At 44.8% G+C, this 24,093-nt stretch overlaps 1 protein-coding gene across 1 annotated transcript in view; it reads right to left on the bottom strand.

Annotated features, from left to right (window-relative positions):
• The window catches only part of LOC147698809 (E3 ubiquitin-protein ligase TTC3-like), a 1,497,644-nt gene that overhangs the window by 1,042,675 nt on the left and 430,876 nt on the right, over positions 1 to 24,093 (bottom strand). Inside the window, exon 15 of the mRNA XM_086935406.1 lies at positions 2,296 to 2,353. Coding sequence (XP_086791532.1) covers positions 2,296 to 2,353 — 58 coding nt within the window. The remainder of the gene's footprint in view (positions 1 to 2,295; positions 2,354 to 24,093) is intronic.

Raw genomic sequence — 24,093 nt, 5'->3', positions numbered from 1 at the left:
GAGAATCTCTTCCCTCTATTGTCCAAGCACCCTCTTTGTCTGGTGGTGCCAATATTGGTGCAAATGGATTTTTGGAGGGCCTTTGTCCCGCTTGAGAGATGACAGAATCAAGCTTGAATGACTAATGAGACAAGCAAAGGAATCATCAGTGGCCTTTTATTTTTTGTCGATGCGAGGTGGTACTAGTGCTACCATAGCTGGATATTTCATAATTTTTATCCCCTCACTCCAGATATAGTGTATAATGGGGATGGCTCATACAGACTTTCTCGCTTGCTACTTAAAGTCAAGCAAAAAGCAGTTGGACTGCTTGACAAAAGTTGGTAGATGGAATTGTGCTGCAGCTCAGTCCGTCAGATTATGAAAGCCTGTGGGGTGGCGGGGAGGGGGCGGCGAGGGGGGGGGGGGGGAGTCCGCAGGAGGAGGTGGTGGAGGGAATGGAGTAGAGGCCAGGTAATCATCCCAATAATCTCGTGGTAGTTGAGGATCAGGGATCTCTCCTTCTCTCTTCTTCTGAGGATGACTGGTCTTCCCTTGGAAGCAGTACGATATAGGAAGCAGGTGATATCCTGGGGGTTGGTCTGGAGGGATAATCCTTGGTGTGGCAGGAGAAGTGGTGGGTGGACACTGGTTGCTGATCTTGTGGAGGATCTAGAAATCTCCTCTTGTTGTCCTACAGCGTAGCTTATAGATCTTGCACTAGAGAACTGGGCATGTGCATTTCATCCTATCTAGGCTAGGGAAGCGGTGATATTCACAAGTTTCATAATGCCAGTAAATGGCTAGGAAGCAAAGGTGAGACCTTACTAGGAAAAGTCACTTCAGTTCTTAAGGTAGTCTTGGTAATTTTAATCTTAGTTGACTGTCCGGTCAATGACGACGTAAAAGTTATCTGGGGCATCTATGGTAAGAGTTCTTTCGTCGACTGGACCATCGTCATTGACAATGCTGTTTTCAACAGTGCCACTGTCCACTGTGTTGTTGTTGGCAGAGCAGAAGTTGGCACTGCCATAGGTGTTACTGTTGAAAGCATCTCTGTTGATGGTGCTGCTGGTGATATTGTCTTTGTCGACCGTGATTCGAAGTTGGACAAGTGGAGTCAATTCCGACGGTGAAGTAGAGGAGGAAATCACCTTAGTGAATGAAATGGGAGCATTCTTAGTTGCCACTGAAGTCTTCGAGGATGATGGCTTTGTCAATAAGACTGTGATGACAGTCTCAGTCACTAATGTAACGAATGTTTAAGGGGCCCCCCTGCCATGTACACGGGGGGTCCCCCGCTTCGGATTTTAACCAGAGCGCTCAGACCGGAGTACTGTGCTGAGGTGGCCCCTTGCAGCTGCGGGGGGGGGTGCGGGGGCCTGAGTTACTCTCCTGTCAGTCTTCGTTGACACCATGATGGTGTTGACATCGTTCTGAGAGGCTTTTTTGTCTTCAGCGTCGATGGTTCTGAGGAAGGAGAATGTTTTTGCTCCGCTTTTTTCTCAGATGGAGTAGTAGGTTGGAAGGAGGCTGCCGCTGTGGAAAGAGTTTAAGTTTCTACTTTCGCAGAGGTTCTTTATAGGGTGTCTCCAAGGCCCTTCTAGAGCCCTTAGAAGCCCCATGGTCAGAGGATCTTGACGTTTTGTAGTGTCTGTCAGACGAATCGCAGTCCTCCTCAGAGGAGCTGGATTTCGACTTCTGTAACTCCATAAGTAGCGTTCCCTCTCTGTCTCTTAATGTTTTAGAAGAAAAAGTGTGACAAATCTTACACTCCTTTACCTGAAGTTGAGGGCAGAGGCAATAGAGACAGACAGTCTTTGTGTGAATCATCCACAAGAAGCCTATTCTCCCCACAGAACTTGCAGGATCTGAACAGGCCTTTCTTACAAGACTCAGAAATTGTAGATGTAGAAGAGTCGAGTTATACATGAAAAACTGAGCAGCGCTCAGAGAGACTCGTTTCACACGACATGCGGTAGAAAATTGGAGGGACTCAGCCTCTGTTTGGAGTGTTATAAAGGGTGCGATCGTCTGATTGGTTTTAGTTCAAGATTGGTCCATTTTTTAAAAGGATATAGATAGGTTCTTAAAATGACTGTGCATTGCTATTATAGCCTATGATACTATTACATACTGTTTTCCTATGGTAACGTGCAACTCCCACTCCAATGACGATGGAGAATGATTCAAGCCTATGAATCAATAAAAGAGCCAAAACTGGAAAAATTAAGATATCTATAAACATTTAAACTTCATGAATAAAACAAACAAATTGTTATGAAAGGCATTCAGATATTGAAAATACTACAGTACCTGTAGGAAGCTCAGAAGGTATTTTTGCATTTTCTGTGTCTGAATTAACAAAGGACTCCTAGTAAAATAAAACAGGCGTTTTACATTGTTAAACTATAAAATTACAAAGCATGTCACTAAACCAGTGCACGTCAAAACCATAGTGTTACATACTAAAAATATATTTTAAAGTATTTCATATAAATCAATATTATTTTATCCCCTGCAACTCAACCTTTCAATACTGATACAAAGGCTTCAGCTCTATTACCATCAACAAATGGGATCCACCTAAGAAGGTAAGATTGCAGTTTCGAGATAAAGTGGTTTCTGTCACAGAGATTTTTTTTTTTATTCTAAAAATCCTCATATATCCAAGCTGTCAGACACATTGCCACAGCATCCAGTCTTGGGCTTCGGTCACGTGGTTTCAGCCTAGCTCCCAGACTTCAAAAAGCACATTGGGCATCCTTTATTATAACCACACCAAGTCACTGACTTTTTCCTATCTATTCTCTAAAGTAAATCAATAACCTGATTGGCAGAATTTCCGTCAACAAAATGCTGGATTAATAAAACTATTGACATGCATTTTATGATGTTAAATTTTTTCAACCATTGAATGTTCCATCCATGTAATTAATCCTCACAAGATCAAATGAATACATTATTCAAACAAAACTCTACTAACGGAGCAGAAGATGCATATGGGTTTAGTGTTACTATTGATAGAATCAATGCCAATGTTTATGATACATTCACACATAGGAACGAAATTGCATCACTATTATCAAATTAGCCCGTCATGAACTCTCAGTCAACCCCAACTCAGAAACACGTGGTTAGGAAGGCTCTGTGATCTAAGCCTGAGGCTACTGATTGAAAGGTGACAGGTGGGGTGGCACGTAGCCAGCAGACAAACGCGTGAGCAGGAGACTCCGATCCATCCACAAGATAGGCAACAACACAATGGTCCAGGGAAATTGGCCCCATTAAAGAATGGCAAAGGAGTGCATGCATTCCCAAAACACCATAAAGTCAGATGCCGCATGAAGTTAGGAACACATAGCCAATCAGGACAAAGCACACACAGTACATGCAGTGATCACACACTCCTCATGATGGACATCTGGACATGTTACCCACTGGCCCACACTATGTCCACGCATGGTCTAGGCCCACATACAATTGTCATCAGGTGCCTTATTTATAACCCCACAGACAAGGCCCACATTCTTTTACCTAACAAGGATAGCTGGAAGTACTTTATGATACCCAAAGAAATGTATAAAACCCTGTTCAGGTAGATTTTACTTTGAGACTGTCCTTGTACCCGTTTCTGTAACTGTGCTCCTGACCAAAATGGTTAATAAAGCCACCTGTTCCTGTTTTGCCAAAAGCCTCTTGTCTTTTGTTTTTTTCAAGGTAAATTCAAGCAACATTAGGGTAGTAAGTTAAAAATAATAGGTGAGGTAGCAACAACAAATCTTGTTTTAGTCATCTTCTATATAATTTAAACCTTATCTACAAGTCGACCAAATCCTGAATTGTATGCCATGATTTTGTTTGATTACTGCTGTTTCTTTTATCCGCAGCGGAGTGTTCGTTACAAACTAGTGCATGAATTCTTATCCCCTCCACTTCTTGTTATTTAAGTTAGATACAAAAGCTCCCCTTCACAGGGGTACCCTGTGAGGTTCCTTGCTGTGGTCTACCAAGTTGGTTTGACCCAGATGCTGCCCCTTTATTCTGGGACACAATTGTTAACCTTGCTAGACCTCATATCCAAGTTCTGAACTACGTACTTATAGGTTATGGTTTGTGTTTCTCTGTATATGTTTGTACCAACAAATTCCTTAATGGGAAGCGGGTGTGTGGGTGAGGGAGGTGGTAGATTGGAGGAAAATTCAGGAAACAGCAGTAATCAAACAAAATCATGGCATACAATTACAGAAGTCCAGGGTTAACTGCTTTTTTTAATGTGTTGGGGCAGTGGGGTGAATGATGAATAGTAATCACAGCCTATAATGGCCATGATAAAAAGGAATATACATGGACGTGAAAATCTCCAGGTTTCGATGGCTGACATAAAAAAAACTTACGCAGAATGCCCAGGGTTTGAACAATAATAAAATGGGTTCATGACATGGGATTTGATAAGGTACTACTACAAACCAGGCCTTAAAACATTTGGATTTCATTGCTAATCCAATTAGCATGCAATGAACAAGACTAAGAATGCCTCCATCGTACTGAGAAGAGATTTTCTGTCACAATTGGACTCCCTTTTTCAACACCAGAAGGGTATGATAATTAGTATTTGCCGTAACAGGCTAGATACATAACCTACTGTTTTTTTAAATATATGGTCCAAATGATGCTAAAAATGAGTTCTCATGATTATTGTTCCGGCAAGTCGACTATTGGTACAAGGGCTATTGATTATAGGTGGCGACTTCAACACTGATTTGAACAAAACTTTAGACAGCTCTATCTCAAGGAATGCTACATATGCAACACCTCTGATACTATCAGAAGGTATCAGAAGGTATTGAATCACTGGGCCTCGTTGAGGCCTGGCATCTATTACATGGGTAAAAGATTACACCTTTTACTCCATGTCCTTAAAATGCACTAGAGAATAGACTTCCTTCTAGACTTCTTTCTACACTAACAGGCTGGCCTACAAAAAAGACAGAGCTCTGTATCGGTCTACTCTGACTATTCAGCTGTAGAGTGGTCTCAGGGCATAGAGGTGCCCAGTCTGCCTGCCACTCAGACATGGGGCTAGCGTATAACCCGATTGGGAGCAAGTCTGCCTACATGGCCAATACGTGCTTGAACACTAAGCAAACTATGTTTTGTGTTGTCTGTCTGTCCATATGTGTAGAATTGTCCCTGCATTTATTTTTCTTCCTCAAACTGTCTTTATTAGTTTTTGGGGTATTTAGAGTAAGCAGTTAACATGACATTTCAAAACCACCCTCAAAGATGTTTGCCATAATTCAGATCAGTGTCAGATATAGGGGTTACATACTTCGATTGTCACGGTAAAGTCCTTTCAACCAACGTTGCCCTGCAGCTATTTACAGAAATACCATGATGGAGCCCTATATAACTCCCCCACCAACTTCTCTGAAACAAGGAAAAAGATTGCATGTACAGTGCAATAGAAGTCCGGCTCAATATACAGTGGGTAGGGGTAGGAGCCATGAACCGTTGTCGTTGTATGGCCCAACCAGCTGGACCGGAGGGGTAACACCAAAGGGGAGGTCTCAAGTCTGGATCAGGTGGAGTGCCCCTGCGCGTGTGGAGCACGAAAACAGGGGGAGACCCACTGACAGATTCTCCACCAGCGGTCCCAATATGTAATCAAAGCCCTTACAGGAACCCATGAGTTTGTCTGTTAGGCATTCTATAGTAAGACTCTGCCAAAGGGGAGTGTGCCACTGAGACATGGAGAGGGCCATCTGCTTCTTCCAGTCGGCTGCCAAGGATATCTTGGCTGGCCCTAAACAGAGCCATATAATGGACCTATCCCCAACTTTTTGATGTTTAAGAGAGGGATCACGCAGCCCAAGCAGGGTGAAGTCAGGTGTTCGAGGTAAAGGGTAACCCAGGATGTCTCATCTGTGCCAGTAACTCATATCCATAGGCTCGAATTTTGGGGAAATCTCACGATATGTGGCAGAAATCTCTCAGAAGACCAGAACCTCTCCAGCATCTGTCAGATGTTTTGGATATGTTTTGTGGGGCTTAGCGGGGTTAAGATACCAGTCAAAGTATTTAATAGTGGGATCCTCTCAAACCTCAAAATCTATTAATTCCTCAGATGTATCTCCATAGTTTCCATCATTGTTCTATAGAAATGGGCTTCTCCAAAATCTGGTCTCAGAGGCCTTTAAATCTCAAAGTAGGGGCATCGGCCGAAGAGGCCAAGAAAAAATACAGAAACAAGATACATCCCCTGGAGCCCCTTTGTTTGCGCACAAATGTATTGTAAGCAAGTTTCTTGTGGCGGCCCGTTGAACCTCAGGTTTTTTAACCCAGTGTTTGACATTGGGTGAAGTGGAACAGCTCTGTAGTGGGTATATTGAAGTCATTGTGCCAGTTATCAAATGCAAGTATGTCTCAGTCATAGAACAAATCGGAAATGGTTAGACACTCTCCCTACTGCTATAAATCAAAGGGGGCTGGGACTAGTGAAGGCAGGAATGCTTAGTTGAAATGAATAAGTGTGTGTGGGGAAGGAAAGGTCTTTAAATCGTACCGGCGAGTAACCTCGTCCCAGGTTTTGAGCTTTGTTCTAGTTGGCGTACTTAGGTAGGTGTTCGGTGGACAATTAGCTCTAGATTTCCATAGGACATCCCACATCATTCTCCGAATGATCGTCCTGTCCATGTGAAGCCAATGTTTGTCAAATTCCCTCAAAGACCAGTCAGTGAATACTCTGAGTTGTGCCACTTGATAATTGTGGGGAAAATTTGGAAGTGCCAAAACACCCTCGGTTTTGGTGCGAGTCAAGAGTTTGAGGAGGCGGGCTCTGTGATTCTGTGGTGGTGACAATGGAGCCCAGGGAAGTAGAGTGGGGCCCATTTCTTCATGCTTGTTGCAATTGATGAGGCTAAGTAGAGTGGGGCCCATTTCTTAATTCATGTTGCAATTGACGAAGAAGTGGAGGATAGTTAGCCCTGTACAAATCATACACCAAGGGTGTAATTTTGATGCCCAAGGATGTGATCTCCTTTCTCACCAGACTGAAGGGTGTTTTGGAAGCCCGTCCCTCTAACTCCCCAGCTGAAACCGTCAGATTGAGTAGGAAAGATTTAGTAAGATTGACCTTAAATCCTGCCACTGGCTTGAACTCCTGCAGCTCTGTCTGCAGAGTTGTAAATTATGTTTGAGGACATTCTAAGTTTAAGAGGATGTCATCTGCAAATAGCGACATTTTGTAATTGATCGACCCAAGGGAAATAGCCTAGATGAGAGGTGAAGCCCATATTCTGGCTGCTAAGGGTTCCATGCTTAGGGCAAATAAAAAGGGGAGGGGTGATCCCCATTGGGTGCCCCGTTCCAGCGAAAAATAATCAGGCACTGTCCCATTAATGAGGACTCTCAAGCGAGGGTGGGCATAATTGGCTTGAAACTGTGTAATAAATGTATCCCCAAAACCAAATTGTTGCAGTGTGTGGAAAAGGAAGGACCAATCTACAAGGCTGAAAGCCTTCTCGGCATCTGATGCCAATAGCATCGTGGGTCTCTTTTTCCTGGTGGCTTTTTCTAATAAATGCACCACTCGCCGAAGATAATCATGCGTCTGTTGCCCTTTAATAAAACCCAAATGATCACGGTGGATCAGATCGGGCGTGACATCCTCCAGTCGATTAGCTAGCATTTTAGTGTACAGCTTCACATCAAGATTTAACAGTGTGATCGGCCGGGATAACATATTTACTAGGGTCTTTCCCTGGCTTTGGGATTACCATTATGAGCGCTTTCCCCATGGAAGGGGTGACAGCTCGTGTCTCAGCAAAGGTGTTAAAGAGAGTGAGGAGTCCTTTCAGAGCCAAATGTTTTACAGAACTGGGCATAAGCCCAAACGGTCCTGGAGATTGGTTTAGTTTTAGGGAATTAATCGCTTCCTGGACTTCGTCTGCTTGAATGGGGTCATCTAGAAGTTGCTGCTGGTCTGGAGAAATGTTAGGGAGCATGGGGTCAGCTAAATAATCTAGTTGCGTGTGGGTGGGGGCTTGGCCCTTAGTGTATAAGGTCTTATAAAATGCTGGGAAGGTCTCTGCCTTCCCCTCTTCTTTATAGGTCAAATCCCCATTTGCTTCCTGAATAGGGCCAATTTAGTAATTTTCCTGTTTCGCCTTTAACTGCCGAGCCAGATGGTGCTCACCTTATTCTCCCTTCCGTATGTCGTCTGTCCGAGGCGCAATAGTTAGTTCTGATCTGTTAGCATATATGCCATTTTTACCCTTCACCGCAGTCATTTTCACTGAAGAGCAAGGGTGGGGGATTCCTTGTGAGTGCTTTCCACCTGGAGAAGATCTTCCTACAGTGCAATACTTGGTCTTCTGTCTCATCAGTGTAGCCATGAGAGATATACATTCCCCCTTAAAACCGCTTTGAGGTCATCCTGAATGAGGCGGTCCTTTGTCAAGGAGTTCAGGAAAAAACATCTATGGAAGGATGATATCAGGCCTGGCCAGCCAAAGTAACTTTCACCATAGTGTGATCGGAGATCGATAAGTTGTGGATATTAACCGCCCTAATGGCCTGCTGTAAAGTTTGGTATACAAAACAATAGCAGAGCTGCAAGTAAGTTCTATGAGAATGTGAAAAGCCCAAGTTGTGTAAATTCTAGCGTCGTGGTTTGAGAGAAGGTGCCCATGTTTCATCTCGGGGAGGGAGTCACTGTCGTCACTGTCCAAATCTGGGTCCCACTATCATCATCTCACCTTCTGCAAAACCCCCTCACAGGCTGAAAAAGGAGAGGAGAAAGTCTGTCTGGTTCGAATTTGGGGCATAGATCGTGGCTTGTGCATCCCGGACCATGTACGAGACCTTTGAGAATCAACATCCTCCCTTCCCTGACGGATTTAATGTTGGCTGTTTGAAATTTAAGAGAGGAGTGGAATAGAAGGGCCAACCCATTATGCTTAGTACTTGCTGATTACTTGTATATCAGTGGATAGGACTTGTGTTTTAACCGGTCTTCCTCCGTGCGTTTCAGGTGAGTTTCCTGCAGGGCCGCTATCTCGGGGTGACCGCCATGGGTTTTACATTGTTAGTTACTGCTCTGTGCGGTCCGGTTCAACTGTTGTGAGTGGCAGAGGATGAGCATCTTCGCACATCCCCCGTGCCCTCCCCCCGGCCCAATCCGTCCCCCCACCCTTAGAATAACTCTGGACATGCTTTCAAAATAAAACATAACTCATTAATACTATAAACGGTAGGAGGCAAAGCTCCACACTATTGGTAAAATGTATCTGTTGATATATATAGTTCTGGACTTTGGTCCATCGTGGCATAGGCACTGCGTTAAATCAGTTAGTAGGCTCCTTAAAAAATAGCATTCTTGCATGAGGCACATTTGTTCCTTAGGATGATAAAGTTTTTGCTAGAAACTGGGCTTCTCCATTTCTGATCACTAAACTCATATTCACCGGGAGTAGCAATCTTGAGGCATAGGGAATTGTCTTTCAGACACTTGATACTACTGGGTGTGCTCTTTGGCATGCAGGTCAAGCTCCTCATTATGTAAGAGCTTAATAAGGATGACCCGGATTTTCCCCAAGTGTGCATTAAAGTTGATCCCTGCACTATTTTCAGGAGGGGACATTAATACAGTTCTCGACGGACACCAAGGACTGATCGATATAATGAGCACCGCCCATTCGTCTAGCTGCTTGTACACCAGCAAGTACTGTGAGTCTATATGATTGATAAAGGGTGATATATGTATCCTAATAAGAGGGAGTTTATGCTTCACTTATCTGTTTATGATCCAGCGTGAATATTGGGTACTGGTTGCTTACACAGGGCACACGTACCTGGATATAAGATGCAGATATCTTACCCTGATTGCTTTTTATCACTCCCTGGTTATTCTGATGGGGTCACTGCCCACGGGAGGGAGGTGATGGAGTTAACGCTGCTTTAGGTCAAAGGCTCTATTACATCAGGTTATCAAACCACATTGCAAGCCATAATAGAATATTTCCAGTTTGGTGCCCAGGTATGGCATTATATGGCGGGCCTTTAAGGTGTGCATACGGATGCACAAGTAACTACTTGTGTAACAATAAATCTGTAAGAGACATTCGTTAGTGATAGATTCCTTACCTAACAATATCCCCAGGCGTCGGACTGGATCCGGAAAGTTTTTTGTCAGCAGTACCCCTGCCCGTCGGTAGGTGGCGTCATGCGGCTCTGCGTCCGTCGCTGGCGTCATAAGGGCCGAGATGACATCACGGAGACTACTTAGGCGTCATCTATGCGTGCAGACGCCAGTTCTGTACACGACTTTCCTCGCCAGGAACGCAGAGCCATGTAAGATACTGACCACTGGTGCCATAAACTAGGGCCCTGAAAGGGATGACCTTAACCCTAGAAATCAGTTCGCAGAACGGGGAGGATGAGTGGGGTGGTAAGGAATCTATCACTGTCTCTTACACAAGTAGTAACTTAGTAGTGACAGATTCCTTACCTTAGAATAGTACCCCAGCAATATCAACCGCTGTGGTGGGTCTGCTAACAAGATTACACCAGAAAGTCACGGAGAACAGAACGGCCACCGTCTCTCCGGACGGACTGTCAAGGCAATAATGCTTGGTAAACGTGTGCAGCAAGGCCCATGTAGCTGTAGCCTGACAAATGTCCTGAAAAGGAACGCCGCGGCCCAAGGCAGTAGTGGCTGCAGTTAACCTGGTGAAAGGGGCACACAGCCCCACAGTAGGCACCTTCTTAGCCAACGAGTAACAGGCTTTGATGCAAAGAACAAACCACCTAGAGATGGCCATTTGTGCACGGCCCGGCCTTTTTTGGCCCCACGTAGCCAACAAAGAGCTGGTCATCCAGCCGGGACTAATGTGTGTGCTTCAGATAGAACAAGTTTTTTGAAAAAACAAGGGGAACCCAGCGGGTATCTATGGACCATGGGTATCAGCTAAGTTTTGGGAAACAAAGGTCCTAAGCGTAAATGAAATACTACAATAATGTTATATAGACCACAATAGGCTGCTATATATTTATCTCCCTTGCCCAGCACGACAGGGAATTTATTAATCAGGTAAATTATTAGAGTTCAAAATACATTTTTGCAACAAACATTTCATTGCAGTAAGGCACAATCCTGTACCGTACTGGAGAAAGATAAGAGAGAAGATAGAAAAAGAAAGAGTGTTTCAGGCAAAGGAAATGAGCAATCGGGGTACTGTTTTAAGTCAAAATTAGCAGTATATCCTGGAGTAACACATACAAACATTGATATACATTCATTAAACGTATGTCTACTCAGAGGAGTCGACGTTTCGATCCCGTGCTCAAATTATAAAGGGATCATCTTCAGGACTTAAATAAATGTTTTGCCTGGTTTAAAAATTACATAAGCCTGTTGGGGAGAAAACAGGGAAAAAGAAAAGAAATAACAGAATTTTGTCAATTTAAGTGACAATGGAGAGTGGTCAGCTTAACCATTTGCAACACTGTAAACATAATCATCGGAATCGCAGTGATGAGCGAGCACCAACGCCACTCCTAGCGCTTCTAAGATACCTTGCCGAATACATGCTACTCGGGGGTCGCACGCCGTTTAAACCTTAACTGGCATCCCAACCCTCATGAAAGTATAAGTGCACCTTGCTCTCCTCTCCACAAGCACAGAGGAACGAGCGAGTCATCTACTTACCGCCAGTGCACCAAACACCGTATTTAATACCCACGTCTACCGGCACAACCTCATCTCTGCGATTCCGATGATTATGTTTACAGTGTTGCAAATGGTTACCGCCAGTGCACCAAACACCGAATTTAATGCCCACGTCTACCGGCACAACCTCATCACTGCGATTCCGATGATTATGTTTACAGTGTTGCAAATGGTTCAGCTGACCGCTCTCCATTGTCACTTAAATTGACAAAATTCTGTTATTTCTTTTCTTTTTCCCTGTTTTCTCCCCAACAGGCTTATGTAATTTTTAAACCAGGCAAAACATTTATTTAAGTCCTGAAGATGATCCCTTTATAATTTGAGCACGGGATCGAAACGTCGACTCCTCTGAGTAGACATACGTTTAATGAATGTATATCAATGTTTGTATGTGTTACTCCAGGAAATACTGCTAATTTTGACTTAAAACAGTACCCTGATTGCTCATTTCCTTTGCCTGAAACACTCTTTCTTTTTCTATCTTCTCTCTTATCTTTCTCCAGTACGGTACAGGATTGTGCCTTACTGCAATGAAATGTTTGTTGCAAAAATGTATTTTGAACTCTAATAATTTACCTGATTAATAAATTCCCTGTCCGGCTGGACAAGGGAGATAAATATATAGCAGCCTATTGTGGTCTATATAACATTATTGTAGTATTTCATTTACGCTTAGGACCTTTGTTTCCCAAAACTTTTCAGATAGAACGAGAGCGCACGTTTTGGGTCCAGACGGTGGAGCATCTCTTCCTCTTTTGAAGGAGGCGGAAAGAAGGTGGGCAAAGTGATGGTCTGCCCGATGTGGAAGGGCGTAACAACCTTTGGTAAGAAAGAAGGAAGGGTCCTTAAAACCACCATGTCTGGATAAACAGAAAGAAAAGGAGGTTAAGAAGAAGGAGTCTGGAGCTCACTCACTCTTCTGGCAGAGGTGATAGCGACCAGGAAAGCAGACTTTAGAGTGAGAAGACGTAAAGGACAGTTATGAAGTGGCTCAAAGGGAGCGCACATCAGATATATCAAGACAAGGTTTAAGTCCCATTGAGGCATTATGAACAGCAAGGGAGGAAATGTGTGCGTAATGCCTTTCAAGAAATGGTTAACAACCGGGGACTTAAAAAGAGAAGTTTGATCTGGAAGCTGTAGAAAGGAGGAGATGGCTGAAAGATAACCTTATATAGTGAGCAGAGCCCTGCTGGGGCAAAGAAAGAAGGAACAGAACGACATCGGAAAAAGGGGCAGAAAAGGGATCCACAGCTTTAGCTGTGTACCATGCCACAAACTTGTTCCACCTGCAGGCGTATACCGTTTTAGTGGAGGGACGCCTGACTGCCAGAATGACATCACAGACTTTGGGAGGAAGATCGAAAGCGGACAACTATCACCGCTCAATCTCCACGCATGGAAGTTGAGGCTGGACAGGTTCAATTGGAGGACTGTCCCCTTCTGCTGCGACAGAAGATCCTCCCAAAGAGGCAGTCGGTTGGGGGGATTGATAGCCATGCTGAGTAGCTCGGGATACCAGCATCTTCGTACCCAATCCGGAGTCACAAGGATGACTTGGGCCCGGTTGCGCCGTATCTTCTTTAGCACTCTGGGCAGAAGAGGTGTAGGCGGAAAAGTGTACAACAGACTGCAACTCCACTCGCGACAAAAAGCGTTGCTGAGCGAGTGCCGCCTTGGAAATTCCAACGTGCAGAATTGATGACATTGCGCGTTCCTTTCTGTCGCGAATAGTTCTAACCAAGCTTCGCCCCACTGTAGAAAGAGACCTAGCGCCACGTCTGAGTTCAGACGCCATTCGTGATCCATCAAGCATCGGCGGCTGAGTTCGTCCTCTCTAGTGTTCAGAGAACCTGCCAGGTTTTGAACCACCAAGGTGATGCCATGATGTTCCTCCTGACAGAGCCTTCTGACATAGGGTCCACGACCCAACCTCACCCGGTTTGTTGCAATACCACATGGCGTTGGTGTTGTCGGTGAACACCTGCACTACACTTCCTCTGACAGAGGGAATGAATGGCATCAGTGCAAGACGGATCGCTCGAAGCTCCAAAAGGTTGATATGGAGCCGGGACTCCGCCGGAGACCAGAGGCCTCTGATCTCCGCCTCTCCCAAGTGGCCCCCCCCATCCCATGAGGGACGCATCCGTCACCACTGTGTGCTCCGGTTGGGGAAGGGAGAGGGATCTGTCATTGACCCAATCGCGATTCGTGAGCCACCACTGCAATTGACGTGCAGTGCCCTCTTGAGATCTGGACGTGATCGGACAGGTTGCCTTGATGCTGTGCCCACTGAAACTTCAGGTCCCACTGCCGAGCCCGCATGTGCCATCAGGCATGTTGCACTAGCTGAATATCCCGAACTTGCTGCTCGGGAGGATAACCCCCGAAACCGCGTCTAATCTAGAACCGCTCCGATGAAGGGAAGCTTCTGAGAGGAACTCAGGTGCGACTTCGGTACATTGATGGAGAACCCCAGCAGATGTAGGAGTCGGTCGTAGTCTGAAGGTGGCTGACGACTGTTTGGGGTGAGTCCCCTTCAACAACCAGTCGTCGAGGTAGGGGAAGACTGACACTCCGGACCTGCGCAGATGAGCTGCGGCCATCACCTTTGTGAACACGCGAGGGGCGCTTGTAAGGCCGAAGGGGAGCACGGAAAACTGAAAATGCTCCTGGCCTACCGTGAAACGCAGGTAGCGCCGGTAGGTCGGCAGGACCAGGATGTGAAAATATGCGTCCTGCAAGTCCAACGCTACCATCCAGTCTCCAGGGTCGAGGGCAGCGAAGACCTGAGCCAGAGTCAACATCCTGAACTTCTCCTTCCGGATGAAGCGATTGACGTTCCTGAGGTCCAAAATGGGTTGCAGGCCCCCTTTGTCCTTCTTGGGGACCAGAAAGTAGTAGGAATAACAACCACGTCCTACTTCTGGCCCAGGAACGCGCTTGATGGCCCACCTGGCCAGGAGGGCCGTAACTTCCTGCTGGAGAAGGGCAAAGTGATCCCCCGACATGCGGTGGAACTGAGGTGGCATGAATGGGGGGGGGGGGGGACTCAAAGGGGAGGGAGTAACCCCTTCGGACAATTTCCATGCCCCCACCTGTCCGTCGTGACAGAACGCCAGTGGGGGGGGTGATGTTGAATCCTGCCTCCCACAGGCTTGGGGTGCACCCCAAAGCTCGGACTAGGAAGGCTTTGAGGCGGATGCTGCAGGAGCGGTGGTGAACTGACCCGCCCGCTGGCCCCCTGTGCTGCCACAGCGGCCTCCACGCCTGCGGCCACGCTGATTTTGGTTCTGCACAGGCTTCTGGCCACGAAAGGTAGACGTGGCCTGGCGTGTGGTGGAGAGACCTAAGTACTTGGCTGTAGCCTGAGAGTCCTTGAAACGCTCCAGCGCACTGTCTGCCTTATCGCCAAAGAGGTGAGTACCATCAAATGGCATGTCCATGAGGGAACTCTGGACATCTCCTGAAAATCCAGAGGACGGCAGCAAGGCATGGCGACGCAGGGCCACTGTTGTGGAGATTGCCCTCTTTAAAGAGTCTGCGGTGTCCAGCCCACATCGAACTGCAAATTTAGCAGCATCCTGACCCTCAGCAACAGCCTGAGAAAAGACAGCCCAAACCTCTTCAGCCAAGTAACTAAACGGGTCTGGCGTAAAGCACAGTAAGGCTGCGCCGATCAGAAGTAAACAAAACAACTTGCCAGTACTGTGCAACAGTTTTCAGAACAGTAGGTGAAAGAGCTACCAATCGCTCATTCCCAAATGACCACTCTTTCAGTCAAAGTTTGTAGTAGAAAATTTGTTAATCTTTAATTTTTAATTTTTAGAAATTGGTATTTTTTGGTTTTTAATTTTTATTTTTCCCTTTTACAGCTATGAACAGCAAACATTATTGGACAATACGGAGGAGTGAAACATATTCATGGACAGGGAAGATGGTCGTGGGAGTGAATTGTACAAACATTGAACACAATACTTAACAGAAAACATATACACAAGACAAAAAGTGAACACTAATCGATAACTGGGGGGACGTGGGCGGTGGTAGTTGGTGGTGTGATTTTTTTCAAATTATTGAGAGAATTGAATTGTTATATTCCAATAAAAGGTTGAACCCAAGTCCTATTTACAATCATAGGAATGGTATAATGCAATTAAAGAGCTCAAAACTTCAGAGTAATAACAAAGACCAAAACACGTTTTGCAATACTTTTTCGATTTCCAGTTGTTAAACAAAGATTGGCCTAAAACCACAAAAGTGGCAACACAATCAACTAACACCTTGGTCGACGCGTTTCGAATCCTAGTCTATTCAAAGGATTCTCTTCAGGACCAAACACATTTAATCTGTAAAAAACAATAAATAACAACAGTCTGTCAGTAAACTCAAAAGAGAGGCTCTCCACTTTCATTCGACAACAGCATACTTTCAGTGGGTTACCTGTCAAAGAATTTAGTAGGGCTTGAAGGTATGATGAACTACAAAAAAATTACAAAAATTGTAATCAGAATCGGTTTGCTGGAATCTTGCCCCAAATCAAAGGGGAGAGGGGGTCTGTGATACTCACTAGCAGAAATGTTTGTCATGTCCTAATCCAAGTAGGAATATCCAACAGGATCGGATCATCAAGCTGTTTTTGGAAAGCCTCGTGATTAAATCTGGGAAATGAAATAACGAAGGCCATTAGCATACCGAAGTTAACGCTTCATGCCGTCAATAAACAGAGGTGTCTTTAGTATAGTCTACAACGAGGTGTGGCGTTGGTATAACAGCCACGGAACCCGCTATATTGCTTTCGCCGTTAAGGGATTATACCCAGAGTATATATGGCTTGGGTCGAACTTGAAGTTGTAAAGAGTCCAACTTGGGTCAGGAAGATTTTTGAAAAATTACCTGTGGCTAGGCGTCCATCTCCTCCAGGCTGAGTCGCAATCAGGTGTGCACGCGATAGAAGTCGTTCCGGGTCTTCTTATTTTAAATGGAGAGTGCTTCCGGGTTCCTCTGTGTATGTCTCATGGGATTTGTAGTTCAATGTGGTTTGACATCGGCAGATTTAAAATGTTTCCGGGTTCCTCTCTGTATATTTCATGGGATTTGTAGTTCCATGCGGTTGGGAATCGGCAGATTAGATTACGTGAAGTTTCAGAAGTGTAACAACGATAGTTGAAAAACGATGCTTTCTGTCAGATTATTCTGTAAGAATTAGGAGTTTCGGGCAAAGTGGTATAATGGAATATCACAGGCTGTAAAGTTCGGACATTTCGTTCAGACCTTGTATAGTGGTGTTAAATTTCAGAATCAGCATGGCTTCTCGTTGTCGTAACTTGGCCTCTACATCTCCACCTCTTGGGTCATGGTCTATTTTGGATATTATTGTCCATTTAAAGTCTTGTTCCCCATGCGACTCATCGATCCAATGTTGGACCAATGGGGCTGTGAGGACTTTTTTCTTTATTCTGGACTTGTGTTTGGACATCCTTTGTCTTACTTCCTGGGTTGTTTTGCCTATATACAGTTTTTCGCATGAACATAGTATGCCATAGACCACATTTCTTGTTTTACAGTTGGTAAATTGATCATGCTTCCACGATATCCCTGCATGTTGAAACAGATTTCCTTCTATAGTAGAAGAACAGCAGAGGCATGTACCACATTTACGGTGACCTGTTATAGGTGGGAGATTGACGTAGTCACGTAATGTCGGTATTTTTGGCTTAGGAATAGCTGCTCGGACGATGTGGTTAGCTATGCTTTTATCTTTTCTGTATGCGAAAAGAGGGACTTCTGTGAGCTGAGTATTCAGATTTTTGAGTAGATGCCAGTTTTGATGGATCAATTTCTTAAGAATGTTGGATGAAGGACAATATGTGGAGACACAGACAATGCGTTGTTGATGACTTCTTTGCCTTCTAAGTAGCAATTCTTCCCGTGGCGTCCACCAGGCTCTTTTGATCGCTTGTTTAAGTAATTTGGCTGGGTAGCCGCGAGCTAGGAGCTTCTCCTTCAAGACATTAGCGTGGTCCATGAATTCATCTTTAAAGGTACCGTTTCTGCGTATACGTAGAAACGGTCCTACTGGTAGATTTTGTTTTAGACTCCTTGGGTGGCTACTTGAGAAGTCCAATGCCTTGTTGCGATCAGTTTTCTTTTTGTATAAAGTGGTAACCAGTTGTCCGTTAGCACAGTAGACTTCAACATCCAGAAAGGACATTCTTGTCTCAGAGGTCTGGAGGGTGAATTTGATGTCCTCTGTCCTATTATTGATCCAATCATGGAACTGATTTAGTTGTTCCGGAGTCCCTGACCATGTAAAAAAGACATCGTCGATATATCGTACCCATCCACCAATCCACTGGTGGAAAGGGTTGTTGTAATGGATGAAAGTATCCTCATATTGACTCATAAAGAGGATCGCCAATTTCGGGGCAAAAGGACAGCCCATGGCGACCCCCTTTATCTGGTAGTAGAAATCGTCGCCAAACTTGAAATAGTTTTTTGTCAACGCTAGTTTGGCCAACTTCAGAATAAATTCGGTTGGGATTTTCGACGGACTCTCACGTTTGTTTAGAAAGATCTCTAATACCTCCAATGCTTGATCTTGAGGGATTTGGGTATAAAGTGATACTATGTCCATGCTCACTAGAAGGTCATGCTTCTCTGTAAATGGTAGTTGATCCAGTTTTGTTAAGAAATCCGTGGTGTCCAAAAGGAAAGATTTAACCGTAAGTGTGAATGGCTTCAAAAAGAAATCTATAAATTTCGAGACTGGTTCAAATAAAGAATCGCATCCAGAAATTATAGGTCGGCCCGGTGGTGTTGTTTCGTTTTTATGTACTTTTGGGAGTACATAAAACAATGGAATTCGTGGATGTTTATTCGATAAGAAGTTGAATTCATTTTTGCCAAGGAATCCTTGTTCAAGTCCATTGTTGAGAATCAGGCCAAGTTCTTTTTGCAGTTCTGGGGTCGGATCCATATTGATTTTTTGGTAACATTTAGGGTCTGACAGTTGTTTAGTTGCTTCTAAGATGTATTCATCTGTTCCCCAAATTACAATCGATCCGCCTTTGTCGGCTTGTTTGACGATGATATTTTCATTTCGTTTAATAGATTGCAAAGCCAGTTTCTGTTCCTGAGACAAATTAGGTTTAGTATATCCGTTTCTCTTCTTTTCTTGGGCAGCCAAGGCTGAAAGAATAGTTTTCTCGAAGTACATCACCTCTTTAGGTATTTTATGTGCCGGCGGGCAGAAACTTGATTTTTTCTTGAACCCAGTTGTTTCAAATTGAGGTAGAGTTTCCTTGTCAGCAAAGAATGTAATCAATCTAATTTTTCGGCAAAACTCTATAAATTCAAGTTTCAATCGAACGAAGTCCGTGAATTTAGATGGTACGAAAGATAGTCCCTTTTCTAGGACACTAATTTCTGCCGGAGTTAGGACTTTTTTTGAAAGATTATAGATTGAAGACTTTTCGTATGGTACTAATTCTTGTAGTTTTGCCTCTCTGTTGACATCTCCCATGCTAACGGACAACTGGTTACCACTTTATACAAAAAGAAAACTGATCGCAACAAGGCATTGGACTTATCAAATAGCCACCCAAGGAGTCTAAAACAAAATCTACCAGTAGGACAGTTTCTACGTATACGCAGAAACTGTACCTTTAAAGATGAATTCATGGACCACGCTAATGTCTTGAAGGAGAAGCTCCTAGCTCGCGGCTACCCAGCTAAATTACTTAAACAAGCGATCAAAAGAGCCTGGTGGACGCCACGGGAAGAATTGCTAGTTAAAAGGCAAAGAAGTCATCAACAACGCATTGTCTGTGTCTCCACATATTGTCCTTCATCCAACATTCTTAAGAAATTGATCCATCAAAACTGGCATCTACTCAAAAATCTGAATACTCAGCTCACAGAAGTCCCTCTTTTCGCATACAGAAAAGATAAAAGCATAGCTAACCACATCGTCCGAGCAGCTATTCCTAAGCCAAAAATACCGACATTACGTGACTACGTCAATCTCCCACCTATAACAGGTCACCGTAAATGTGGTACATGCCTCTGCTGTTCTTCTACTATAGAAGGAAATCTGTTTCAACATGCAGGGATATCGTGGAAGCATGATCAATTTACCAACTGTAAAACAAGAAATGTGGTCTATGGCATACTATGTTCATGCGAAAAACTGTATATAGGCAAAACAACCCAGGAAGTAAGACAAAGGATGTCCAAACACAAGTCCAGAATAAAGAAAAAAGTCCTCACAGCCCCATTGGTCCAACATTGGATCGATGAGTCGCATGGGGAACAAGACTTTAAATGGACAATAATATCCAAAATAGACCATGACCCAAGAGGTGGAGATGTAGAGGCCAAGTTACGACAACGAGAAGCCATGCTGATTCTGAAATTTAACATCACTATACAAGGTCTGAACGAAATGTCCGAACTTTACAGCCTGTGATATTCCATTATACCACTTTGCCCGAAACTCCTAATTCTTACAGAATAATCTGACAGAAAGCATCGTTTTTCAACTATCGTTGTTACACTTCTGAAACTTCACGTAATCTAATCTGCCGATTCCCAACCGCATGGAACTACAAATCCCATGAAATATACAGAGAGGAACCCGGAAACATTTTAAATCTGCTGATGTCAAACCACATTGAACTACAAATCCCATGAGACATACACAGAGGAACCCGGAAGCACTCTCCATTTAAAATGAGAAGACCCGGAACGACTTCTATCGCGTGCACACCTGATTGTGACTCAGCCTGTAGGAGATGGACGCCTAGCCACAGGTAATTTTTCAAAAATCTTCCTGACCCAAGTTGGACTCTTTACAACTTCAAGTTCGACCCAAGCCATATATACTCTGGGTATAATCCCTTAATGGCGAAAGCAATATAGCGGGTTCCGTGGCTGTTATACCAACGCCACACCTCGTTGTAGACTATACTAAAGAGACCTCTGTTTATTGACGGCATGAAGCGTTAACTTCGGTATGCTAATGGCCTTCGTTATTTTATTTCCCAGATTTAATCACGAGGCTTTCCAAAAACAGCTTGATGATCCGATCCTGTTGGATATTCCTACTTGGATTAGGACACAACAAAAATTTCTGCTAGTGAGTATCACAGACCCCCTCTCCCCTTTGATTTGGGGCAAGATTCCAGCAAACCGATTCTGATTACAATTTTTTTAATTTTTTTGCAGTTCATCATACCTTCAAGCCCTACTAAATTCTTTGACCGGTAACCCACTGAAAGTATGCTGTTGTCGAATGAAAGTTGAGAGCCTCTCTTTTGAGTTTACTGACAGACTGTTGTTATTTATTGTTTTTTACAGATTAAATGTGTTTGGTCCTGAAGAGAATCCTTTGAATAGACTAGGATTCGAAACGCGTCGACCAAGGTGTTAGTTGATTGTGGTGCCACTTTTGTGGTTTTAGGCCAATCTTTGTTTAACAACTGGAAATCGAAAAAGTATTGCAAAACGTGTTTTGGTCTTTGTTATTACTCTGAAATTTTGAGCTCATTAATTGCATTATACCATTCCTATGATTGTAAATAGGACTTGGGTTCAACCTTTTATTGGAATATAACAATTCAATTCTCTCAATAATTTGAAAAAATCACACCACCAACTACCACCGCCCCCGTCCCCCCAGTTATCGATTAGTGTTCACTTTTTGTCTTGTGTATGTGTTTTCTGTTGAGTATTGTGTTCAATGTTTGTACAATTCACTCCCACGACCATCTTCCCTGTCCATGAATATGTTTAACTCCTCCGTATTGTACAATAATGTTTGTTGTTCATAGCTGTAAATAAGAAAAATAAAAATTAAAAAACAAAAAATACCAATTTCTAAAAATTTAAAATTAAAGATTAACAAATTTTCTACTACAAACTTTGACTGAAAGAGTGGTCATTTGGGAATGAGCGATTGGTAGCTCTTTCACCTACTGTTCTGAAAACTGTTGCACAGTACTGGCAAGTTGTTTTGTTTACAAACCTCTTCAGGGCATTGGGGTATCGTATGCGCCACAGGCTCTCCGGAGTCTGATGATTAGTCAAAAAGGTGAGGTCACCTGATGCCGGGCGTTGACGTATGGCCACGTTCTTGTCCACAGGAACCCCCGTGGCAGGTCTGGACCAGGTACCCATCAAAACATCTCTCAAGGCCTCATTGAATGGGAGCAGAGGTTCTGTAGAACTTGCAGTCGGCTGAAGACACAGTAGGCAGATCAAGGTCAAGGGCCTCAGCTGCTCGACGAACCACCGCAGAATAAGGGGCGCCTTGCTCCATGACAGCGGGAGGAGACATAAAACCCAGTTCAGAGGAGAGGTCAAGGCCATCTGTATCCTCCGATTCCTCCGCCCACTCATGGTCCGACTCGCACTGCCGTGAAAGAGGGTCCTCCGACCCCTCCCAGTCATCCCCATTCTCCACGGCCGGCGGCACAGGCGGCAGCGGTACAGGGGTAAACAAATGCTCCAACAGCGTCGGAAACGGTGCCAATCCATAAATTTGGGTCCCAAGTCGGGCCAAATTACCCGGAGAGTCGGCCAAGGGCGGAGGTGGAACGAATGGAGTCCACGCTGGCGCTGGGAGCGGACCCACATGGGAGCTGGAGCAACCGGCAGCGGGCCCTGGGGTGCCGGGGTCGGTGCCACCAGAGGGGAGCAGAAGGCAAGCAAGGGCCCTCCATAGGGACCGCGGGGCCCAAAGGTGCACCAGCGCCAGCCCTAGGCCTAAGAAGGTGGTCCATGGCGGCAAGAAACTCTTGCACCTTGGCCAGACTCGCTGTTGGACCCGGACTAGGTGGGTAGGCCGCAGGCTCCAAGGGTGCCACAGGGGAAGGACCTCTGGCCCCCTAGTCCGCATGCGAAGATCGACGGGGGGACGTCAGAGAGCGAACATGCTTTTTCGACTTCTTTTTGTGACGTCGCTTACCCGATTCCGAGGGCGAAGACTTTGACCCCGAGGAGCGATGATGATGGCTCCGCGGACAGTCCCCTGAGCGACCCCTGGATCTCGAACGGCACGGAGACGACTGCCGGGCCTCCAGCAGCTTTCAGGACCGCTCCCGCAAAGCCTTCGGAGCCATGGCCAGACAGTCGGGACATGACCGAGAGTCCTGGTCGCACTCTAGACAATAAGCGACAAACGTCATGGGGTCCGCCACCGACATCGTACGGCGACATGACCCACAGGATTTAAATCCAGGCATCCCTACCTGGTACCAGGAATCAAAGACTCAAAAGGGAAGAGACAAAAGTCCCAATAAAAGTTAGTCAAACAGTGACTAGGGTACGTGCTCTAACAGGGTCTGCACTTGCTGGCGCAGAAAAAGAAAGAACTGACGTCAGCGAGCATGGGTGGCACCCAAGTAGTCTCCGTGACGTCATCAAGGTGCTTATAACGCCAGTGACAGACGCGGAGCCACACGACGCACCTGCCGACGCGCACTTTCCGGATCCAGTCTGACGCCTGGGGATATTCTAAGGTAAGGAATCTATCACTAACGTGTCTCTTTCAGATGTGTGTGTTTTAAGTCGTTCTTGGGTCTTTAAGGGATACAGCATAAAGATGTGATCTGCTACAGAGCTCTACTTTCACATTCATTTTTGGGGGCAAAACTCGAGGCTGGGTGAAGGACACAGCTGTTTTACAATGTAATGTGACAGTGTTCTGAAGCCTGGAGGCTGGTGTTAATGTGAATTTAGGTGAACTCCACTCCTAATCAAGTGCACGTCATGATCAGTATGAAGTTTACATCTGCAGGAGATTGTGGCATCTACTTAAGGGCACAGAACATTTGTCTTGTGATTATAAAATGAATCAATTTAAGAAAGGGTACATGGCTGATAGGAATTTCAGGATACTGGGGGTTCAAGAAGATTCCAGAGGGTTGGAGATTTTTTTTCTTTCATAGAGACACTCCCAGGTGCAACAGGTATGCTGAAACATTGGTTCTATGCTGACTATGCCACGTAACCCGTGCTGTTCCTTACTGATGTGGCCCAAACTTGCCAAAACCAGTCTGGGGTTGCTTGATTTTTCATTCAGAGGGGTCCTGGCTAGGCAGTTTGTGCTTGACACTTCATACTGTTTTGTGGGCCAAAGTTGATTTGCATTAGACTGGTTACTGCCTGAAATAGAATTGTGGCAAAAAAGGAAGGTGAACAGGAATGTGACCATAGTAAGTACCAGTCGCTGAGATTCGTAGTATGCCACCCATCAATTTGCTTTTCTCAGTGTCTGGTTCGCTAATGACAGTATCCCATGAATTTCCATACAAAGAATTTCAGCGTAAGTATGGATTTTCACCATTATTATGCTTCTAAACTCTGATAAAGAGCGGTCA

This window comes from Lissotriton vulgaris, chromosome 8, assembly GCF_964263255.1.
Source record: "Lissotriton vulgaris chromosome 8, aLisVul1.2, whole genome shotgun sequence".
Taxonomy (NCBI): domain Eukaryota; kingdom Metazoa; phylum Chordata; class Amphibia; order Caudata; family Salamandridae; genus Lissotriton; species Lissotriton vulgaris.
This window is presented reverse-complemented; position numbering and strand designations above follow the sequence as displayed.